The sequence below is a fragment of the Harpia harpyja genome, chromosome 12 (genome assembly GCF_026419915.1).
Source record: "Harpia harpyja isolate bHarHar1 chromosome 12, bHarHar1 primary haplotype, whole genome shotgun sequence".
NCBI classification, from domain to species: Eukaryota; Metazoa; Chordata; class Aves; order Accipitriformes; family Accipitridae; genus Harpia; species Harpia harpyja.
Genome location: NC_068951.1, coordinates 34,948,428 through 34,973,639, shown reverse-complemented (window position 1 = coordinate 34,973,639; position 25,212 = coordinate 34,948,428). Strand labels below are relative to the sequence as shown.

The 25,212-nt window shown below is 42.0% G+C and overlaps 1 protein-coding gene across 17 annotated transcripts in view; it reads right to left on the bottom strand.

Annotated features, from left to right (window-relative positions):
- Positions 1-25,212, bottom strand: part of MCF2L2 (MCF.2 cell line derived transforming sequence-like 2) — a 186,823-nt gene that overhangs the window by 116,222 nt on the left and 45,389 nt on the right. For 16 of the 17 annotated variants that reach the window (XM_052804872.1, XM_052804883.1, XM_052804874.1 and 13 more), the window contains exons 3-6: positions 17,367-17,481; positions 8,797-8,887; positions 7,466-7,585; positions 1,909-2,025 (exon numbers count right to left, since the gene is read on the bottom strand). In XM_052804872.1, the coding sequence (XP_052660832.1) occupies positions 1,909-2,025; positions 7,466-7,585; positions 8,797-8,887; positions 17,367-17,481 (443 nt within the window). The remainder of the gene's footprint in view (positions 1-1,908; positions 2,026-7,465; positions 7,586-8,796; positions 8,888-17,366; positions 17,482-25,212) is intronic. The other variant, XM_052804870.1, reaches the window with a different exon arrangement.

The window sequence follows — 25,212 nt, the reverse complement described above, 5'->3', positions numbered from 1 at the left end:
ACTAAAAGCCCAAAATGTACTCGGTGGGCAAGAAAGCTCATAGGCTCCTAGCTATTCAAGATACGAAAGCAGAAACAAAGAACTACGTAATGAGATTGCTGTGTCACTACCATTTAGCAACAGTTTAAAGCTGTTTCAGAAAAAAGCACTGGCAGGACAAGATATGAGAACACTAAGAGAAGCAGCAAAGGGGATAAAGACTGTAGCTCAGCAAGACTGAAAGGTTGTTTCAAGGTGCCATGAAGGCTGACACTTCCCTGACGACAACCTCTTATCCAGCAGAGATTCCTTGGCTGACTGCACCATGCACGATGAGCTTATCAGTGTTTCACTTAATAGTTTCTTGCCCCCGCACTCTCCTGTTTGTATGAGTAGTAAATTGTTTCATATACCTAAGTTACGTCTGTGGGTTTTTTCCAAGTCTCTGTGCTTGGTAAAAGTTTTTCAAACAAATTTAACCAAAAGAACTGGGGATTACATAGCCACACTCACCTCAAATCTTGGCTCACTTTTATTTACATATTTTACCAAACTATATAGTCGTGCTTTATGTAAACTCCTGTCACTAACAAACAATACAGCCTTTGTTGTGCCTCTTTTTACTCCCCTTCCTCTTTTTTTTAAGCCTTTAGTTGTTTGAAAGCTCATATACATGATTCCTTCAGACTCACCCCTCCTGCAAGGACAGTTTCATATTTTTGATACTTCTAACATGTAAGCCTGTTCACCTGTCTCAATCCTAACCTCACTGTAGTCAACACAGCTATAAATGTAACAAACCAGTGTTAGAGGAAATTCAGATTCTGTGTTTGCATATTTAGAAGCCTGAAATATTTGGTGGTTCTCAAGGAGAGTAAAATTTGATTTTATAAGGACAGTAAAACACAGAAAATTATAGCAGGAAAGTGACAAAAGTGATTTGACTTAACAAAGATACCTCAGAAAAGCTCTTTTTCCAAGTGTTACATGTAACCTTCACGTCAGCAACAACAGACTCAAATTGAAGGCTGCTCAGAACACTGCAAAATATTGGGACTACATAGATATGAGCTCTAACATACCAGTATTGCAAGTAAAGCCACAAAGACAGATGCAAACATTGCATACAGTCTCCAGGAAATTAATTCATTTTCCAGGATCAGGGCCCAGCTTTGCCTGTTTTTGCTTAGATAGGATGAGACAATATTTTGGCTGCTAATGTGCCAGAATTTGGGGTCTGTCTTTTGTAAACTGTCACCTTTTCTGGGCACCATAATGAATTATTTACATTGTTCTGAAGCAGCCACTGAAATGCATTAACCAACTCCAAAAGGCAACAAACCAACCTGTTACAAGTGTCCTCAAAGGTAATGGAACAAAAAGTCTTTCTGCCTTCCTACAATTATTAACTGTTCTTTGGTTACACAAAATAAGACCCAGCTGGAGTGCATGTTTACGTAGCACAGAAATGAAAACAAAGGAAAATAAAATCTAGTGTCTTGAGTATTTTTCTTCTTTTAAGAACATGGACATAATTAATCATTAAAGTGAGAATTTTGACATTTGATTCAGTAAAGTGCTAAATAAAGCATATATTCAACTTCAGCCATGAGCTGAATGAAGGTCTATGAATCTCAACAATTATTCAAAAGCTAAGAATGTGCCAAAGGGCCTTGCTGAATAAGAATACCATGACACTGCTAGGCCGTAGTCCAGGTCAACAGTGAGATACAGATTACTACTTCTATTACAAGCTTTTGGGGAATTTACCTTTCTCTATTTGAGTCATGGATTTCCTCTTTCCATGAGTCCCTAGCAGAATCTGCGGGCTGAAATGCAGCTGAAGAGTTACTACTTAATGGTTACTCTACATTTGTCATCTGGACAATTCTGGGTGTAGACATGCATAAGAACAAAACCAACACTCACAGTTCGGTGATGTATCCACTGACTGTGGCCATACTCCAGGGTTCCTCCCAGCTCCCGGGTCAGCTGACTTTTGTCAATATAGCCATGCAGATCAGAGACAGAATTTAACATGATGATCTGTAAATTAATCCAAACACAATGGACTGAGAGAAATAATGAGCCCTTTCAATCATTGTTCCTAGGATCTGGGTTTGCCTTAAACATGTATGACCAAAGTGCAGTTCCACCACAGGCAGTAAGTTCTTATTATGTATTTGTTCATGCAATGGCCACAGTTTATTTCCACTAGATTTTGCCTTCTCAACATGTACATGGCCATTCTTGAACTAACCACAACTTGACATCATCTTGCTCCTTGCTAGGCTGAGGATGCAGTCAGCTTGCATGCGCATCAAGAGAGAAAGTATGGTATTTCTAAGTTCACACAAACTTCCATCAAATAATTTCTGTATTTTCTAGATAACTGTTATTTACAGAGAAATGGAGGAGTAGGCAGGTTAAACAGCTTCCTCAACACCAACCGCTTGATCCAGGGAAGTGCTGAAATGAGACTATCGAGAATAAGATTGTCCTTTCAGTTGTATCATTTTATGGCACTGTATGTCCACTGAGTTCACTGGCATTATTCTATTTTAAACCATGATGAAAGAGAAAGGACAGACAAACCTAAAGCCATTTTCTTATTTTAAAGAGTCTCCTTACCACTAGACCTGCTTACTGAAAGCAAAAGCAGATTTGCATGCGGCTTCAGGTAAGCAGTATTACCTTTTGGCGACCACTGTAAATCTGGCAACACTTGTGGTTACACAAATAACATACATGTATTTAATTATGCCTTGTTGTTCTAACAGCTAGAAAATACACCATTATTTCAGCAACAGAAAAACAAGATGTTGAGCACAATTGACTAGAAATTTTAAGCCTTAGACTTTAATATATATCAAATTGTATTATTCCACTCCGCTGTTTAAAGAAAGGATAACTGGCTATGCCTGTTAGCAGGCTCCAAGGGAGCATGGTAAGTACACTTGCAAGCACTGTGGACAATGACATGAGCACAGATGTATGGAGGCAAGAGGATGTATATTCTAGGCTGATAGTGCTCTAAGAAAAGCCTTGAGAACAAACCTGAACAGGTTTTTAGCTGATCTTTGTTACAGAATCACTCTAGAATAATTCAGGTTGGCAGGAACCTCAGGTCTCTAGTCCAACTTCTTTCTCAAAGCTGGGTCAGCTGTGAGATCAAAGCAGGTTGCTCAGGGCTTCATCCACCTGGGTCTTGAAAACCCCCAAGGATTGAGACTGTACAACCTTTTGGGGCAGTCTAGTCCACTGCCTGATTATCTTTGTGGTGAAAAAGTTTTTCCTTATATCAAGTCAGAACTGCCCTTGTTTGACTTTATGTCAGCTATCTCTTGTCCTACTGTCATGCACCACCTGGCTGCATGCTCTCAGTAACCTGCCTGGAGGGACTGGAAAGCTGCTGTTATGTCATATTAACCATCCCAAGCCTTCCCTTCTCCAGCTAGGCAAGTCCAGTTCCCTCAGCACCTCCTTACAGAGCACATGCTCCAAGTGCTGACCTTCTTGATGGCTCTCTGTTGACCTCATACCAGATTAATATTTTTCTTCTACTGGGGGAACCAAAACTGGACAGGGCATTTATTCTCAATGCAATCTAATGAGAGCCAAGTAAAGAGGGATAATCACTTGTCTCAATCTGCTGGCTCTGCTTCTGTTAATACTGTTGCTGTTAATGCAGGATGCTGATAGCTTCCTTTGCTGCCAGTGTACACTGCTGGCTCGTATACAGCTTGCTGTCTACCAAGTTCCCAGGTCCTTTTCAGCAGAGTTGGTCCCCAGACAGTCAGGCTACAGCCTGTATTGTTGTCAGCTACACAACACTGCTGTGCTGTTGGGAGGGAAGAACGTGGTTTCTTCCTTCTTGAGGAAGGAAGTCCTTCTGGAAGGAAGTCCTTCCCAGTTGCAGGACTTTGCATTTGTCCCTTTTGCATTTAATACGCTGGTCACCCCATTCCTGGAGTTTATGTTCCAGTGGCCCTGTCTCTGAGTGTACCAACTGCTCCTCCCAGTTTAGTGTCATCTGCAAACTTGTTGACAATGCACCCTGTTGCCTCTTCCAGGTCATTGATAAAGATGTTAAACAGCGCAGGTACCAGCAGGTATCACTACACCACTCCACTTGCTGCCCACTTCCAGGCAGAGTGTGACCCATTGACCACTACCCTCTGCGACCAATCATGCAACTAGTTTTTAAATCCATTTAATTGTCCACCCATCCAGACTTTAACATCCTAACCTGGATACAAGAATATTGTGGGAGATGCATCTGGTCCCATGGACCTGTATGGGTTGAATATTGTCAAGCAGTCCCTGACTCAATTCTTTTTCACTTCCAGCAGTTCATCTTCTCCTTCAACCCTGCTTCTAAACACAGAGGCCAGGAGGAGACCTTGTTGGTGAAGAAATGGAGGCAAAGAAAGCACAGCGTACCTCAGCCAAAGCTAAAGGGAACTATTCCCTGGATGTGTTACCAAACACTGTTTTGTTATGACCAAAGCCAGAAAACTCAAAACACTACATCATCTTGGAGTAGCCTCAGACTGGAATGTGAAGGCTATGTACTACTTCTAAACTGCAAATCACCTTTGAGAAATTAAGTCTTAACTGCTTTGTAGCTCTTCTCCATCAGAGGTGTTGCTGACAAGTTGGAAATCTTTTGATACTCCAAACTTCACTGAAACTACAGAGGAACGCTGTCATGCACTTTTCTTTTAGGAAGATGTTTGCTTTAACCTGATGTGCTCAGCATGAGCCACAAAGCAAATCTATTAGTATTGCTTGCTATGGTGCTACCCAACAGGGCACAAGTCTTCACCCTGCAGGCATCTCTGCAGGAGAAAGCCTAGGAGCAATCCAACATCCATCTAAGAAACCAATCTTACTGAGCATTAGCATCTCCCAGACTGAAGACAGCCACATTCAGTAAGCTGAAGAATACAAGAGAGTAGCAGTTTGGAAGAGGAGGGTCTGCATAAGCAGGTCAGCATGGAACAGAGCTGTAGTGGGGTTGCTTCATGATGAGAGAAGTCACATTCTACAAAGGTCAAAGAAGTGTCTGCTATGGACAGATTATTCAGCCCTTTGTGTATGCTGTGAAGATGCTTTAATTCACTTCCCACAATGGCAGGTTCCTCAGGTAAATGTCTGGGTGTTCCTTTTGAATTCCTAGATTTTATCTCAGATGAACTGTCTCGTGTTCCTGGGTAATGATATTTAATCAAATCACTATCCCAAAAGAGATTTACCTCAGGAGGTTTTATTAACCATATTTGTATGTCAATAAATCATATAAGTCCTGCATTTCCTCATTGTGTCTTGTTTATTATTTCAGCCTTTATTTCCTGCTCCTGTTTGACCTTCTGGCTTCTACTCAGTCCAATGTTGATTTAACACAGCAAATCTATTTTACTGAATATATTTGCAGTCTGATAGCTCAGATAAACTCTTTAACAAATGTTTCCTTAACAAATGCATACCATATTCTCGAAGCCCCTTTTGAATACTTATGTCCTGGCCCTGACTTGCTTATCGTTGTGATAGGAAATGCAATCCATCCACGGCCCAGTTATGACATTAGTGTTGTCATAGTGCCAAATGCACAACGTGAACAAACAACCTGCAAACAATTTAAAAGATGATGGCGGTATTAAAGATAGGTACTGATACCTAATTCCTTGAGTAAGGATGTCTCCCATGGGAGAACTCTCTGGCCCTGTTGTCATGCTTGGCATGTAGGATGCTATTTTCAAGGGGGACAAATAGATGTTGCTCTCAGTAACCTACCCATTCTGAAATTGGGACATACCCAGATGGTCTTTTTAGGATGGCCTACAAACACAAGTGAAAGGCCCCTCCAGAGAGTATGGCAGACCCCAGAAACTTAGGACACCTTTAGCACAACCCTAAGCAACTTATAATAGCATCAGACATATGTGGACAGCCTGTATATAAACCTGACAGGCTGTCTACAGATATCTGGGCAGGAGGCAGGCAGATCTAGCAGCAAACACATCATGCTCTTAGTTTTTGTAAGGCTGTTTTCTAAGAGCTCTGTGGACATACTCAAGATGGCTCAAAATCTGAATGTTCAAGACAACCCCAAACTAAACTCATATCTTGATTTCTCCTGCCTGTAAGAAAGATAAGTTATTACTTAATACTTAATGCAGAGCTTGACTCCTGCCTAGAATTAAGCTCCCTTCCAACTTTGATAGTTTCAAGTTGGATTTGAAATGCAATACTGTCATCAAATAAATTGCTAAAAGTATAGAAGATGCTGAATTGTTAGAAAATGCTAGTGCTTGATGAAGTTGTCCCTTTCCAGGCTGCAGTCGCTGGTACAATAGTTGCTATGGTAACAGATTGTGGCTTATTAAATACAGGAACATCCATTTTTTAAGGTGCTGTAAAATTAAAAGATTTTGGTTTGTAATCAAACATACATTTTTAGATCAATTTTGCATTTTAATTGCCAAAAAGCCACCCTTGCCAAACTACAGTCAATGTTACAATTTAATCCACAATAACCAAATGAGTATTCATGATTCCTTTTTTGTATGCATTGTAATAAATGGGCTGCTGTCTCTTACTTCAGAAGAAGCATAAAGTATCCTAAACACCTGAACTTCAAACTTAGGTGTTGACAGAGCTAGAATTCGTTGGAGGAGAGCCATGGGTCTTTTGCAAAACAATATAAAACCACAAGCAAAATCCAAAACAATCATATGAAATCACTCCAGTAAAGTCATTGTGGAACACAGTATGAGTCTGGTCCAGGACAAAATACCATCAATAACCATAATTCAAGTTTATTTATAAAACACTTTGAAACCACATGCAAACATGCAGCTAGGAACAACTCCCAAAAGAGCTCTCAGAATAATCTAAACTTAAACTCTTTCAGGATTGATAACCTGCTTCAAATCACATTCTCATCAACCCACAGCATATGCCAAGTACATATAAAAAGTAGTAAAAACCAAACTGTGAACTTTGACGGCATGGGGATCATAAAAGGCATTAAGAATAGGCAGTGCTATGCAAGCACTTAATAGGGCCACCGTCAGCAGGCCCCATGGATAATACATAAAATAGTGCAGAATTCAGCCCTAGCCTTTCACTGCTCTGTAGTCCTAAATACTTATGTTTGCCACTGGAGTGAGAAGATCTACCTCTGCCTACATCAGGGGAATGGCTCCACTGAGTTAAGATGTCAATACTTAAAAAAATGAGTCACATTTTATAGCTAGACTGCCCTTCCACATGGGAACATGTCCATTAAATACTGTGAAGCATCCACTGGTAATTAACTCTCTGCCATTACTATTATATACACCACACAGACCCAGATAAAAGTCCCCAGTTGCCACTTGCAATCAATTTTCAGTTACTGGGTTATGAGAAATTGCCGACGCCTAAGAACTGCAGACATGGAGATAAAGAAAACACATGGACAAAAAAAATGCATGCTTACCGGTACCTTCATTTTAAAGTCATCTCGATAGAGTTTAATGCCAATGTCAGCGATTGTCCTTTGGATAAAGCGGGAGGGTCGCAGGACAAACACCAGCTGCAGGTTTCCTGGAAATGCTCCCTGCAAGAAATATAGAACTATCAGCAGGCACAACTCTGCCTTACAGGAAGGCCAAGGGAATTTTCAGCCCAGTGTTTCCTAAAGAGTGCAAAGCAGGTAGGACTTACTGAACTTTGCCCAGTCCAGCTGCTAATAATACCAGCTGGTCCATTCAGCACATACCCATCGTCACAATCTCCAAAGCCAATAGAAAGACTGGCCCATGGATTTTACTGCCCAGCCATACTTTGTTTTTCTGATATGGATTTAGCACAGAGCTCTAAAGTTTCTGCACTAGTGCCTTCCTCCCCCAGATCTGAACCACACCAAGACCCCTTTTGCCCATTTTTTTTAGGCTGCAGCCACTAGAGGGCAAAACTGTCTACCCACGTTGGATTTGGTGAAAGAAGCTGGTGGCACAGATGAATTCCCCAGGTTGACCTACCTTCTCACTCTGGAAAGGCTTTTTAATCTTTTTAACCTCACATATTTTTCCACACACAGAGGCACTCAACACATTCATCAGACATGGCCCTGTCTGCAACACCCAGCCTACATCTCTCACGCACTCCTCTGAGCTCATCAAGCGTAAAAAAGAACAATTATAGAAGAGAGCAGCTAAAAAGAACTGAGAATGAAAAGCAATCTGTCTAAATTCCTTAAAAGAACTTAGTCACCTTGGTCATGCCTCCATCCTACACCTCTGTATATAAGTGCTTGCTCCTCACACAGCACAGGTTCCTGGTAATAGATGTATAAAACCAGCTGCTTTTATTAGCACTGAAAATCAGTGCTCTAGCTCTGACTTTTGCAAATGAGATATAATAAGCTATTAAGAGTTTCTGACAGAGATCACTTACTACCACGCAAACACAAGTCCCTTGGGATCTGTTTCTTTCATAAGCAGGCCACATCATCACTCCTCAGTGCACAGAAGGGCACCTCTGTTATATTCTTCTAGGAACCAACTTCAAATTACTAGAATTTACATTGCAGTCAACCCAGCAAATAAGGAATTTGTCCTAATTCAGCAGTAAACAAGGCTGTGCAATTTGTTATTGCAGCTTCCTCCATCTCTTATTTAACACTCATGAGCTTCAGGGCAGGGGAGAATCTGCATCCATAGCGAGATTAAGGGAGCTAGAAATGAGCACATGAGACTGTATCCTGTGCTGAAGATTCAGCAGATACTTTTAATTTCTAGAAGATAAATAACAAAAGAAAGCACTTACTGCTATCCGTGTCAGGGATGCCTTGACTGCGCTCCATTTGTCCCGTCGTCTGTCTATGATGATGATGAACCCGATGCTGGCAGCCTCCAGACTGCAAAACAGATGAAATAATTGTGCTGGGTTACATGGAGATACTCCTGTTCCAAGGAAGTGTACTGCAGCAAAACACAGGCTCCGTCAGATCACCCTCTAAGCCCATTATGAAAACGCAATGTACGGTGGAAAGAATGAATATTTGGCAGAAATTCACACGAAAACGAAAGCCGGCAAATTTTCTCTTTCCAGTATAAGGCTAGCAGATTACACAAAACATGAATATTTTATCTGCTAAATCTCTCAGCTGCTACGCTGCCCTGCTGCCAAATCTAGGTGATATGAATAGTTCAGGATCACGAATTATACTGTGCTGTACTGAAGACAAAAAGCCTCAGATCTTGTTTTCTCCGCAAAATAATTCAGATTACTAGACACCCCACTTCAGCCTTCATTCTCCAACTATGCTGACATCTGACAGGGGCGCTTAGCTCCAGGGAGTCAGTATCCCCCTACTGTCACCACCTTGCCTGTGTACACGATGCCCCAGGAATTTTAGTAGGCAAAGCAGGAATTGAAGAGTTGTACCGTGCCAACCACAACCTGGTTCTAGGGTTGCGAGTCATTCAAAAGTATCCTTTTAACATATTGGCTAGAATAACAGTTACCGTTCCTTCTCAGTACTTTTCAAGGAGAATCTATGAGGCACTGCTTTGATGCTCCATCCCATCTATGTAGACCTCATAAGTATCCCATTCTTTCTCTCTCTCTCCCTCTCAAAAATCCCACTTTGGTGTGCAGGGCTTCAGTGGGACTGCTCTACTCTCTGCCTTCCAAGAGTGGTTAGAGTTGGAGAGAAGTCCTTGGAAGCTAATAAGCACCCACTGAGAAAAATCTCCAGAAACTTCATTAGAGCAGGATGGCTCAGTCATCTCTGGACAAACCAGAGGCAGACAGAAAAAGTATAAATGTCAGAATCAAAGGACATATTGCAATCAAACATCTAATCACAAATTAAGATCAAAAGAGACTGTATAAAACATTTCCTTAATCCTTTTTCCATTCCTTTTCCAATCTTGTTTTTCCAAGAAGCAACCCAGGAACATCATTTTCACGGGTCATTTTGTGCAAACTCATGTCAATAATCCACCGAAGAGCACCAACGTTAGCAACTCTGAGCTTCTGCTGCAGCTCTGCAGGATTAAGAACAGCAACCTGAAAGCTGAAGTATTGTGCAAATCTGGGATGCCATGCAAGTGTTCCTAATAGTTCATACTGGTAATAGGAAAACTCACTGGATTTCCCACTTCAATATTTTTACAGCAGTCCTCTGAGAATTACAAAATTCAATGACAATAGATGACCTTTCCTCTTAAGTAGTGCAATATGCAGCTCTTTATGCAAAGGACAGAAAATGTGTTTGCAGCAGTGCCTCACAAGCACAGGGAAGATAATTTATCAGTTTCTCCTTTTATATATGTACAAATATATGCATATCCTTCAATAGCCCGACAAATGTTTCAAGGAAAAAAATGGCCAGCATGGTATCTATGTGTTTGCTCTAGAAGTTAGGAAAAACATGTTCAGATGAAGGCAACAAAGAAATTGTGTGTATTGCAGATTGTTACAGAAAGGGTGTGAGAAACTAAACACAAAGTCTCACCCTGGGGACTTCCTAACCTACCCAAAAATCTGCATTGGTTTTATCAAACTGCTTCTGCCGATTGGAACCAAAAATTGCTTTGGAAGTCTGATAGGCATGAAAGGCCTGGGCAAATCAGCCTCAGCCTGCAGACCACCAGGTAGCATCTCTGTGTACAGGGTGCCTGTCCTGCCTAAAGGAGACACATAGGATCAGGTCAGGCTTTTTCTTTCTGCCTTGACAACTGATGTTGCTGCATTATAGGTGGGGTGCCAGGAATTCTGGTTACATCTTAAACAGAGAAGGTTGGGATAAAATTGCTGATAGTTTGGGAAATCAAAACAAGCACAAAGCCACATGTTATTTTCCTCCTTTGCTTGTGTGATCCACATCCAAAAAATTCTTTTTTGTTTAGTAATTTGCCAAGAAACATTTAGGTCACTACAGAAAGAAAACAACTGCTAGAAACTGTAGGGCACAAATGCATTTAGGATTCACAAGGGAAAGGAAAGAAAGGGTGTTTTTTTGCTTCTCTGTTCCCATTTAATACCCCCGGCACAGCATCTCACTCCAGGCAAAAGGCTGCAATGGTGTGAATCCCCACTCCACAGCATCAGAGCTGCATCCACCCTGGGCACACTGGTCTGCCAGTCCCTGTGCCAACAACAGCCCCAGCTACTCCATCTACTGTAGGTGAACTTGGAAGCTACAAGCCCCCAATCCTCCAGCTAATACAACCACCACTCCAAAAGGCAAAAAAGCCATTGAGAAGCTGTCAAATAGAAACACACTCTAAAAACTGATGTGGGTTGCACTGAGTTCCCTGGCCTAAGGAACAGGAGACTACCCAGTCAACACTGACTGCTGTCTGACCATCCAATCCACAGAAAGATTAAAGACAGGATCATACTCACTAACAAATACTTGAAAACTCTCCTACATACTATCCACCAATTCAGACTAATCCAGAATAAAGTTTTTAAACATTTGATACTGATAATATTAACAGTTGTCACATTCCAGTGCTCCCAAAAACCAATCCCAGCACCCTTGCTGGCCTCTTGTTAAAGCACAAACTCAAGCATGCTCTGGCCCCATACAGGTGGAGGTTAGCTCTTCTATTCACAGTTCTTCAAATGACCAGAGAAATGAGTAATCGCAAGATACATGTCCCATTTAGGTTTCTTTCCTTTTGCAGGAAACGGGATTTGATCCAAATGTCTGGTTAACCAGAACAAATACAAAAAAATGCTTGTTGTGACTAATTATTCGAAGAGAACAATGTTACAATTCAATATCCACGTTGCTTACAGTGTATTATTGAAACTGGTCTATTGTTTAGAACAAAATTATTAGTAAAATAGTGAGATATGAAGGGGCAATTAAGTCAATGCAATTCTCCTTTCAACAGTTACATGTTTAGATGACCTTGGAAAAGGCTGTCTTTTTAATATGCTTTATATATTTTTGACAGCCATGTTAATTTTTGAGAACCATGTTAAAGCAGCAGGAAAATGGGAATGTAAGAGGACAAAATTTGAATCAAACACATCACCAAAACATGATCTCTACTCCAGAGAAACAGAGACTATATATTGGAATCAGTATCTAATTATGTTTTCAGCTCAGACTCACGCAACCAGTTTGTAGCTGCTGAATATCTCTCAGACCATAATTGGACACATAGAATCAGGTTCAAATCTGACACAGTTCCATTAAAACCAGTAATTTATAACAAAATGATCAACAAAGTGTGTTAGCAGAAGTTAACAAAATGCTGATGTTGGTCTAATTCAACTAATATCAGGTTAATAAAAATGAGAAAAATCTGTTCTTCACGAAATTTATGATGTAGCTAAACCACAAGTAACTATATCCATAAGCACCATATTCACACAAGCTGACTACACATAGAAATTGCCTTGCCTTGCCCATCTACCTGGTTTGAAAGACTGACTAAAGGCTTTCTAATAGGAGTGTACATGGAGGCTTGGGGGCCTAAAAGAATTCAGAATCAGACCCTTATAATCATACCTTGGTGAGCAAACTGCGATAGAAGTAACTGACAAGAGAACACCTGCCAAAAGCAACAAGTACAACTGTGATTTAAACAAACACAAAAGTATTTGTGCCAAGTAGAACTTGCCTCAGTGCCTCAGAACTAACTCTTAAGTCCTATTTTTAAAGTCCCTCAAACATGTAGATCAGAAGTCACTTGAAAGGCACCTTTGCTGTATTTTTCAAGTACATGTCCATGATCAAGCAGTTCATTTTTTCAGATGTTCTTCTGCACGGGGATTTGTAACAGCACAAAAGCATCCAGGCATCAGATGCAACAAGAAAAATTAAATTCATAGATAATAGCAACAAGAGCTTATGAAATTCAGATAGAGACAAGAAAATGCAAGAGAGAAGCAGCAAAGGAATTTTCTCATGAAATTAGGCTTGGCATGAGTGGTCATGAGGGTGGAGAGAGCTGGGAATAGTAAACATATGGGAATAGGAACATTGCTTATCAGTTGCCACTGCAAATCACAGTGTTCCAGGTCAGTTAAAGAGACTGAGGAAATGAAAGATTAAATAGATACTTACATAATGACTTGGATTTAAACATGAGAAAAGAGCAAAGGAGAGCAAAATACCACTGAGTGTGCAGTCTAGCTATGGTGGGGCACTACTCACAGCTCTCTCCCTCCAAGACCAAGTGTCATAATGGCAGCTGGCTGGCAAAGACAAAACCTGCCAACCAGTTGTGCCTGGCACATGGGGCTGCGGGGGAAGGCACAGGCCAGAACACTTTATTACACAAACAGTGTAGGTACAATTCTAGCTGTGGATGAGTACGAAGAACAAGCCAAGGCATGAGATCTGAGAGAGATTTGTCAGGGTAAAATGAGAATCAGGCCATTACACAAACAATTCAGGTACCTATTGCAGTATATATCATTTACAACATTGAACTTATTACGTTGTCTGAGATGAAATGGGTAAAAAATTGGAGAATAGACTTAAAAATTACATGATTTGAAGAAGGAGAAAAAGAGTGGGGAGAGAAGATGAGAAAACCACATGCTGCTAAAAAGCAAACCACCTGAGTAGAGCACAGAAGAAAATGTGGGAGAATATCTACATCAAATTACTCTGACAGACTATGCAAAGGCAAAGAAACCATTCAGAGATAAACCTCTGTAAATCTTGGCTGCCACAGGTTGATGGATGCAACACAACAAGGGTCTAGGCAAGAGAGGTACCTTTGGACAACAGAAAACTCAAAATGGGCCTGTAACCCTGATACAAAGCTAGACCTCAGCCTTCTGCAATGTTATTCCCTGCTTTTCACTTTGATGTTCAGGATGATATCAATTGTCTTTGCTGAGATAAGCCAATGGTATTTGTGTGTTTGGGGTTTTGTTTAACTTTTGTTTTTACGGTTTTTGGTTTTGTTTTGGGGTTTTTTTCTGATTTAAGACCTAAATTTAGCCAGAGAAACAGAGGGAGTGTCAGCAAGTGATCCTACTTCAGTCAGCATGCTGAAAGGAAAGGCCATACCAAGGTCTGAATGTTATTTGGCGCTAAGGGATGCATGCAGGCAAAAAGCCATAGGAAGAAGCCCAGCCAAGATGGCAGCATCAGTGCAAGTGGATGTACAGCTGAGAAACCCCACTCATGTGTGTGTATCCAGAGGAAGGGAGTTTGTTTGAAAACAAACACATACACTCTATCAATGTTTTCTCAGTGTCAGTACTGTAATATCTCTACCCTCATTATGGAAATGCATTGGGGTTTCTCCAGTTCTCTGAAAAGGGGTATTTGAAGACAATCCTGCACAGCAGACAAACATCAAGCTAACCTCCAAATTAAATTCTGGCATATTTGCCTAGATCTACAGATGTCTGGCAGAGAGGTTCCCTTTTCCTGAATGAAATGTGTGCAATCAGCAGAGCTGTTCCACCCCCAGCTCTGAATTCAGGTTAGCCCTTGAACACTGATTTGAGGAGGCCAGATGTTGGATTTCCTCACTTCTTTTGGAAGGAGAGAAGGGCACCTGTTTATCAAAGTAGTTGATCCATGTCCATTGGAAAAGAAGGGAATTCTGGCCATGGAATAAAACAAGTAAAAAAGGGCTTTCTGGAGCTATCTATCGTAAGTGTGCATGCACAGAGGTATGCATGTGCATACACCATGTTACTCAATGTTTGTGGACACGTATGTACGTAGAACCCTTTGGTGGAGCACTCTCACAAGCAGGTGTTGAGCCAGAGGGAAAATTAATCAGATTACAAAACTCTGACTGGGCTGATCTTCCATCCTGGAGAGTAGTTAATGTATTAAAGCCCAGAAGTGCAAGGTTTACTTACAGCCCACCCCAAAATACTGTGGTATGCCATAGCTGGTAAAGCAAATTTGTTCAGCAACATCAAAGACAAGTGCATGCCTACAGATCTGAATAACAACATTTGCTGTCTATCTTTTCAATGTTTTGTCACATGGGCACATAAGATCAATCATTCCAGAGGGACTTAGAAAGTTACTAACTCACTGAATGATGTAATCTGCGATCACAGATCTTATCTCCACAACTAGCATGAACCTTATTGTACAGAAGTGTTTTCTATGATAAACAGGGTGAACTGCTTTTCAAACTATACTTCATCTTGCCTGATTCATGGCTATACCTTTTGTAACTCCACAAGAGTTAGAGACTGTTCTCTTCTCTTAGTCACTTTGTTTGATACCTGCACAGCTTCCTTGGGAATTAAAATAAAAGGTGAACTACTAGCAGTGAAACAACATGTACAGGAACACTGTCATAATACACACAGTCGTATGCAGTACAGTAGTGCTGATGAAAGTAACAAATGCAGTCCCTTTACTGCTTGCTGAGAGGTATGACAGAGACTCTCTGTGCATGGACCAGCCAACTGCAGATTAACAAGACTCTGCTGCACCCAAACAGGTCCACTACTTAGGTCACATTAAGATTGTACTTCATATAATTATATCATAAATCACACAACCAAAGCTTGCTGCTCAGGTTCTTCCTCTTCTAAACTAATACCTTTGTCCCTCACCATCTACCTAAAGGGTGACAAGTTTCAAATAGTGACTCAAGAAATGTGGTCAATCTTTCTAAAAGCACTGCAATAAAGACTAGCAAACTCCCTGGAAAACTAACATCCCTACAGCATGATCTATGATTGAACGTAAGAGTCAAACCAATGTGCTGGTATGCAGAAAATATAGGTTCAAACCCCAGCCTGTCACTGACCTTGAACAGGTCATTTAAATCAAACTGAATAGTCACTTACTCAACACCAGTTTTGGTGAGCCTGTCTGTAGTGTAAGATGTTACTTACACATATCTCATCTTCTGTAAAATAGGCATATTGCAGCTCTCCTGACTTACGAAGTTTTGAAACTTAATTCATCATTCTTTGCACATTGTTCCGTGATTCCTTGGGGGAAGAGAAAACACAAAACTGATAAACTGAATCAGAGCACAGGTCCATCTAGCCAATACCCTGTCTCCAGTGTTGGTAGGTAGTGGATACTGAGGCAAAAGCAGAAGGAAAGTGAGAAGGACAACCTTTCTCTTGGTGTTCTCCCAAGTCCCAGCATTAAGGAATATATGGATTTCTTCAGCCAGAGTTTGCATCTGAGCCAGTGTTCAGCTGCTATTGATGGAGCTATCCTTCATGAATTTGGCTAATTTCTTTTGAACCCATCTGTACTTTTGGCTTTCACACAGGCTGAAGAAGTATAAGGCATTTCTGTCTATCATGCTGACAATGTAACATGCTAGTTCCCCAACATGTGACAACATTACTAGGAATCACCCACCAGTATACCAAATACAAAGAACTGGAAAACTAGTTTTGTGTTTTTCTCAGCTACTATTGCTGTTTTATTAACCCTGAAGCTCGTCATCCTCCCAGTCCTGAAGCTAGTGAAGAAATTCATAAGACAGAGTTTCTCCTAGCAGAACAAAAGCCCTACAGAGCAGAGTGAAACAATGAAGCCGTTAAGTTCACAGTGTGTGGTTTCTCTCAGCTTGCTTTGGCAACTCAGTATGGGGAATACATGTAGGTGGACCTGGAAAACTTCTTACTCAAATTTGAAGGAGGCACGTTTTCCCCTCATCATCCACTAAGCACCTTTATACGCAAGACCACAGGAAATAATAAATCCCTGCTGTGCTTCTAACTAGCACAAACAGCCATGGTCCAGAGACAGAATTGGGGGACTGAAAAAATATTAAGCTCTCTTTTTGGATAAACAAAAAGTAATTCAGCAGCCATGCCTTAGCACATTTCCTCAGAGCAGTGGAAGTGAGTTTGTTTCACCATCCTCACACAGCTGCAGGCAAACAGCAAGAAAAACATCCTAGCTGTGGAGCAATCTCCTAATAAACGAAGCATCAGCAAGCACGTGGTGCTTGCCAGAATTCTGTCAACAGGGCACCTAGCTTGCTTTCTCAGAAAAGAGAAAACTTGCACAGAAAGATGCACTCAGAGAATAAGCAGTGACAGGACCTATGTAAGTTTGGCTCCTTCCAGATGCAACCCTTACCTTGTTACATCCAGTGCCCCTGAGAGTTTTCACAAATGGGCCCTCTTAGCTCCTTTTTGATCTGCTATCTTTACTACTGCTCTTCAGATCTACACCCCCTCTCACCCAGTTCAAGCCCTGAACAGAAAACCTGACCTAGGTGAAGCTTCCTTTCCCATGCAAATGATGGAAGTGGCTCCTAGAGCCTTCTGTACATAGGAAAGTTTCATACTGACTGGATGGATGCAGAGTCACTGGTACATCCTGGTAGCATCACTAAAAGCAGTGAACCACTGAGGAAACAAAGCTCTCTAGGAAATCACCAGACATTTGTGCTTAGCCTCACCTGGGAATGCTGGTTAGATATGTGACCACATTCAGAAAATCTTCATCAGGTATGTCACTGAATCCTGCAAATTCTGGAAAAGTTATAATGGGTGCCCCATCCTTCCCTCTTCCTCCTGCAAAATAAAGGTTGTAAAGATTAGAGGGTGATTTTATGCCTTTGAACAGAGTGGTCAGTACTCAAATGGGAAACACTGGCATATCCCTCATTGAAAAACACCCAGATCCAGCGCACATGTGATTAGCTTCCCATTTGATATTATAACTCACTGTAGTTTCATTACCTCAGTTTACTCCAGCTGAGATTCTAGCCTCTGTTGTTTATTCTTAGTTTTTTCATGAGTCTTCTGCATAATTCTGATTAAGCCCTTTCTTTGATTATTTTTCCCATTTCCAAGTAATTTCTTGTGACAATATTACAACATTTCCCTATGTATAGGTAGAGCATTCTCTAATTCCCTCTAGATGTTAAAGGAAATGAAGTAACAGAGCATACAAGCTTTGAATACACACATATAACCCATGACACAGGCCTAGGTCCAATCCAGTCTTAGGTCTTTCTTTAACAAAAAAACGCTCAAAGTGCATGGAGTATTTAATCAATGAGTTTTGCTCTTGTCTTGTTTATTTGCATCAAACCTCCATTAAATAGGACGGGAAGGTCATAAGCAGCAAGGTCAAGAAGAGTCCCTATCTGAGGGACTCCCTGATCCAAACAGCAGTATTCAAACTCTGGTGGAGCTACAGGAAGCGTGGAGCCTAGTCCCTTATAACTGAGCAGCCTTTACAGGTCTCCTGACACAATGCTCAGCTCTACGAGATGTTGTAGTACACAGCACAAACCCTGTTTACTTGCAGAACCAATTGTAACTTGGTTCTGCTAATAAATCTGGCCATCACTCAAACACACAGAAGTTAACAGGAGTTTTCTCACCAATTTGGACTCAGAGCCAAGAGCAGACTAACGAGGCAGTAGCACATAAAGGAATATGATGAAACAAAGCTTTTGTTACAGGTACTTTATTGCTTAGTGCTGCTTAGATAGGGCATTAAGGACATGCTTTTCCCTGAGTCTTTCTCCTTCCTCTGCAATCTCTATGTAAGCCTGTTTTTTGCACCAGGCTGAGGAATTCTCTATCAACACAATGCCTAGTCCTGCAGCACACAGAGTTTTCCTAGTCATTTATCACCTGCAGAAGATTCTTGTCCAAGGAATAGCCATGGTCTGGGATTCCCCTTAGTGAAGGGAAAGCTGTAAGAGGGAGACAGAAAATTACTTTCCTCAAGGAAAATATCCAATAAATTACCCCATTAGGAGCATTGGAGGAAACAGAGACTCAGGGAAAAATTATGAGTTCCCATTCCTTGAAAGTACCCTCTAAATCCCCATAAATAAACCCTGTTTCCAGGCTGCTCCCATAGACCATTGCCTTTCCCTGCTGATGACCACAGCTGATACCGCAAACCAGTTGCTCCTGCTCCTGTTTTGGTGGTCATTGCAAAGAGGTGCTCCAGTAATGCCTAGCTATTTCTGTGTAGAGTGGTCAGTGCCTTGCTAGTCCTGATCCTGCCTCTGCCCAACCCTCCCAGACTCAGTTAGATTATTTAAGGTCCCTTCTGTGCTGTCCAGCCGTGGAAAGTTGGGACATTGAGGAACACAATGTTTGCATAAAGTAAAAGTCAGAGCTCTAGAAAACAAGAATTTTGAACAAGGAAACCCTTTTCCTTCTTGACATCTGGTGATGTGCTGGCTTTGTCAGGACACTACCTTTAGCCTCTATTTTCCTTTCTGAAGGTTGATTATTGCTTTAATTACATCTGAAAATGACTCAGCTGTGTTAGATCATCCACTAAACTCACCCTACAGAGTGAAGACAGAGATTTGGCCTACAGCAATTCAAAAGGCTTTCAGCCAAAATGCAAAGAAGGAATACTATCATTCACACTGCACTGAACTGGATTTCAAATGCTGAGCAGAGCCACAGCCTCCACATTGACCTCCACATTGGCCTTGGGATAAGGCCAAATGCTGATGCATGGCAGCTTGATCTCAGGGCACTCTAGCTGCACTATCTGCAGTCAGCAGTGACACAGAATATGCTGTCATGCAAATTTAGTCAGACTTTCCCCAGACTGTTTGCTGCACTCTAGAGACCAGTAACTCCAAACGAGCAGGTACCCAGTTAGGGTGGTTTGTTACAGATTCTTAGTGACATCTTCTGGACACAAACTGTAATGGCCAGGAAAATGAAACTGTAAGCTTGTCTGCTCAGTCTTTTCTTTCAGAGTTCAATGTATGCCAAGGTATTTCATAGATAGTATCTTGTAGGCATTCACATGGTTCCTGGACACGACGCTTTCCCGCTCATGTATTTCAGATATGTGAAGATACTCTAAATGGGGGAGGTGTAGTAACCTGGAATATTTTGGTTTAAAGCAGCAATATTTGCCCCTGGAAGATAAGATAAAGATTCCCCTGGATCCCCTCTTTCAACACCTGATAGTTTACCTGCAGTTATACTCCAGATTTGTTTAAACTACAAGTTTCACATGCCACTTCTAATACTCCTGCTGACCAGGGTCTCTTTGTGTCCCTTTTATCTTCACTTTCTCTTGCACCCACGTTCATACATGTGCTCTTCTTCCTCTGGCCTCTTTTTCCCAAGCTAGATGATGCAGGCTGATGACACACTGTATGTATGTGGGTGTGTATTTTTGTCACAGGATCTTCTCCTATAAAAAGCCATCCAAGGAATGAATGTAAGCAGACTGAACACTGACTTCTTCCCTTCACCACTGGCAACAAATCTAGAAGGACACTTAGGAGCAGCCTCAGACTGAGCATTCAGCTAAGAGCCAGGAGCTGCTTGCCTTTGACTAGGCCACACACCCTTAGCAGCTCTTAGGCTCCATCTCATTCTTCAAGGTGAAGGTAGCACTTCCTGCTGCAACCAAAACAAAAGAACACTCAGAAGGTTCTTGAATACAGCTGTATTTCAGACAGGGAAATAAATGAGGAAACCCTCAGTTCCTGCCATACCATGAAATTAGCGTGAAGTTTGAGGGAGTTTTGTGATCAGAAATTGTTAAGTACTATGACACAGAGAGAGCAGGAATGTCTGAAGTGTTAGGTGACAAGTAATAACACAAATATGTTAGGAATGGGTTGTTCCTGCCCATATCTGAACCTTGAGCAGTAGTTAAGTTACAAGGGAAAACAATCCATATCCATTTATCCGTATATCTAGCAAGGTAAAATGAGTGGATGTTAAGGGATATAAGGGAAGCTCCTTATATATTAAGGGTGTCTGGAAAACCCTCTCCTCTAGATGAGAGAGCAGTTCCATACATCTAAATGTTAATGCCATTTTTTTTCCTGACACTAAGCCAAGATTTGCTGCAGTATGCAAATTTCTGCAGAATGTGAATTGACAAGCTGCAGCCCTTTTTTTCTGGGCCTTCAACCTTGCTTTCTAGTGAGTTGCCACTAGATTTCTTCCAGTCCTTGAAATACTTTAACTGGTTACTCGATGTCTTGGAAGGGCAGAAAGCACAAACTAAAACCCAACAGGGACAGTCTTCAGTCAGTTCCACAGCCATAAGGACTAACTGCCTGGAATTTGGCCCCAAGGACTCTCTGTATACGATCCTTGCACTTACTGGGACTGTGCATAATCCCCACACTCCTGGGCATCACTTGTGAAAAGAGTCCAATTGCTGAACAGAAAATTTTACAATCCATCACAGGTAAGGCAAACAGGGACAGAAAACCTCCAGCAGCTCTACAGAAGGCCAAAAGAAAAAAAACAGTCCTCAAAGGGGGGGGGGACGACGACGACACACATTTTTAAGTAGAAAGTGAGAGTAGGAAGAAGGAGACAGAAAAGAGCGAGCCACATGAACACAGCACAAAACTAAGAGGATTACATACAGCTACGTGAAACATGTCTGCTCTCTTCAGCAGTGTCTGTGCAGCAAGGTAAGGGGGCCCAAGGACTGCCAGGAGCAAAGGAGCTTGATGAAAAGCCAGAGCAACATGAGGCATGAGCTGAGCTAAAGAGCCACATGGGAGAAGTGAGCAATAACTTGAGTTTAGTGCAGTCAGAAGGACAAAGATACACTGAAAAATAAGTATCAGGAGCATGGCCATGCCTGGCAGCCGTCTTCATGCAATGCACAGGCCTCGGTCTCGCTGACTTGCAGCTCCTCCAGGCGCCATTAGATGCCACTCTGCAGCACTCTTCAAGCAACCCAGCTACCTCCAACACCTTCTGGCAGCTCCAAACGCTGCTGCCAGGCCAGGGAAAGAGCAGCTGGTTGCCGGGACCGTTGCAAGCAGCGACCACAAGAGTTGGAGGTTCAGGGCTATCCTCTGGCTGAACTAACATGAGGCTCACTCCTGACCCTGCCTTAGGGGAGCCAGGCCATCCCACTGGCATTCTCCCATGCGTCACTGCTCCTCAGTCAGACCCCAGGCTGCTCTGTCACAGCTAGCCCCAGAGTTTTGCCTGCAGAGGAAACTCAACCAGATTCTCTCTACCATCTCCTGATGCATACCTGAGCTCCCCTCCCAGATAGCATCCCACAAACACAACACATGCTGCCAGCCTGAACCAGCTCCATCCATTTCCTTCAAGAGGTCCATCTCCTTTCTGCTCTCTACCTCTGCAGATAGCAACCTGCCTTGCATCCAACCCAAACTCATTGTGTCAAAGGTACGGACCCACTGCTGCTTGGGGAAGGGCATTCTGACTAAAGATCTTGATGTGTGATCAGAGGTAAATTATCAGCAAACAGTTAAATCATTTGCATTCAGATTCACACACAGAGGTGCATCAAATTCAACAACTTGGAGCACAAACAAGACAGACAACATCAGAGTTGGAGGAGCGGAAGGCTGGACTGCCTGAAAAAAGGCAAGACTTAAGAGGAAAATATTACAGTCACCTTGACCTTCTGCCTGCTTTGCCACTTGGAATGACAGCATCCCTTTCCTCCTCTTCCTGGGCACTTTCCTTATTTTCCACCCTAGCTTCTTCCTCAACTTTTCCTCCTGTCTTGTGGCCCAAGAACAAAGGGACAGGAAGAATGTGGGTGACAGGACAGAACTGCAGAGTGAAGTGGAAGGGAAAGAAAAGTAGAAGAGATGTAGCACAAGCTGCATCAGGGTAGTAGTACAAGGCATGGTAATGGGACCATCGCTCACTCTTATGCGCACCAATTCCCCAAGTACCAGGACACTAAGCAGTATTCATAGTTGCTGCTATTAGATAGGCTTTCCAGCTGCCAATGCAGCCTGGCTAGCTGTTGCAGTGAAGATGGGGCCAGAATTCAGCTGTGGAAACAAAACAACTGAAGTATTCAGGGAAGGAATATGCATGGGGGAGAACGGGATATGGCAGCAGAGAAAATTTAATTTTGCTTTGCAGTGTAAAGGGTGTGATTGACAAATGAGGTGTGAGTCCTGAATTCTGAGAGCTCACACAGCTGAAGTTGCATGTTGGTATGACTGATGTAAAAGCAGCAAGCAATCACAACTGCGGGCCAAGTTCCTGGACATGATGGGGATCCCGGGAAATCTCCCGCTCCCCAGTTCTAGCCCACCTATGCCTCCTGTCCAGGGACCAAAAATATTCATGGTTTAGACAAAATCAGGAGCTGCACTGAAGTCCTATACCATAGCCAGCAGCTTTTCTTGTAACACCAATAGCAGGATTCATAAAGTAACATCTAACTAGAGCTTACCAAATATGCTGAATCCCTTGGGGGGGAAAAAAAACCCAAGAAAAACCCCAACAAAACAACCAACAAATAGGGTATGGGCAGGAGACGTTCCAAACGTTTGTCTGCAACTTTACAGCGCATACCTCCCCAGCCTGCCACAGACACGAACTCATCAGTTAGTATTGGAAAGTTTTCTTTCAAATTTTGCTGACACGTGCAGGCTAGCTGCTTGGGTCTGCCCACATGCAGAGAGCTCCTGTAGTCATAGCAGACCTGAGTACAATTTATCTCCTGGGTCAGACAGCTGAAGAATTCAGCGATATCTTGGCTGAAGTCACTGCCTTGGTCAGGTTTTGCTTTTTCCATGCTCTGTTGTTTTGGTTTTCCATGTTGATTAAGAGTTGTGAATGCTGAATTTCTCATTAAAGTTGAATCATGCTTCCTGGGTCTAGATTTTTACATGAGCTCCAAACTGGCCTTTTGGCAAAGTCAGGCCAGGTTTTCCAAAAGGCTCAGTTTAAACAGGAAGCAGATGGCCAAATACCCTCCAGGCTTTGGAAATTAAATAAACTGGCTTTGCAGTCAGTTACCATTTTCAGATCTAGTCTCCCATCCACTGAAGTCCATTGACTTAACAGGAGCAGAACACAAAGAAAATGAATCTCTGCTAATACACTTTGTGACAGTTTGTCTAATAAATTCATGATTTAGTAAGGGGATCCATTATTGCTGCAAATGGCAGATTGGGCTCTTTGACGGAGTTAATTACAGATAAGAACAGGTTGTGAAGTTGCAGATAAAAAGGGAGGGGGTAGTAGTAGTTCCAAGAGCAGGTTGGTACAGCAGGTTATTAGTCTGTCAGCAGGACAGGATCAGTATTTTACCAGTGGTTTTCCATTCTTCAGTAGAAACCGGCATATGTTAGAATAGCTAGGTTTGCTGTACTACCCAACTTTGTTATCTAGTTCCCTTAACAGCTACAGGAAACACACAAACATAGCTGTGCACTCCTGTGTTGTCACAGCTGTAGTCCCATAGTTAGAAGTTCAGTTTCAGGGAAAGGAAAGAGGCAGTAGTGGTTTCAAAACCAGAACTTAACCACAAGAACCAGTACTCCCAGCAGATCTCACAAGCTAAGCAGCGCTACATCAGCGCATGGAAAAATAGATGATCAAAGTAGAATTGCATAATTAAGGACATTGTCACATTACACCACAGCCTTTTCCATAACCACAGCAGACCAGGGAAGGCTCTGGAGAGTTTCCCTGTTCTTGGCATGGACAGTACAGTCTTGGTTAGTCTGGTAGCTAGAGGGCCAGGACAAACAGGAGGCTATTAGTATCTAATACATTCATTATAACTAGACCCTGACACAATTAAACACCAAACTCATTAGGCTTGTTACATAATTCCTACCATCTGCTCAGAGACTGCAAGACAGTCAGATCCTCTTCTAAGAAGTTTGTACACAGCAATAGTAGAGGAAAGTGTTTCTAATGAGTCATGTCCAGAGAAAACAAAGAGTCTTTGACGTCAATCATTCTGCTTTTTCTTTTCTACTTTACTGCAAGGGAATATTATGGTTTCACTACATCTGCCTCAGCTGCCAGCTGTTAATAAAAAGCTGATATTAGCCAAATAAATATTCATTTATAACAAACTCTGCAACAGTCAACCAGTTACTTTCATTACCATTGGACAAATGGATTTGGGGTACACAGGACTGAACAGGACAGCTTGACAAAGCTAGAGGCTGTGGAGTAGCACAAACCAGACTTACTGCTAACATCCTGTGAACTCTGTGTGTGCATGCATGGAGGAGGTGGCTAGCTGCCCTCTGGAGGCTGCAGCCTACAGAGTGAAAGAAATAACTCCAACGAGTATAAATCAGCATATATAATTTTTATGATGTTGTTCAGAAAAACATATTATATGCCCAAAACACTCTACAAGTAAGTTGGGAATATCTTTTACTGCCCACAGTGATAGGGCCAAAGAACAAGAGGGGTTTTTTTCAGATAGTGGCTACTGAGCTGGAATGTGTCAGCATGGAAAACCAGGAAATAGGCTAAGTATCAGGAGATTTCCAGCCTCCATGTAGGCAAGCACTGAAGCACCAAAAT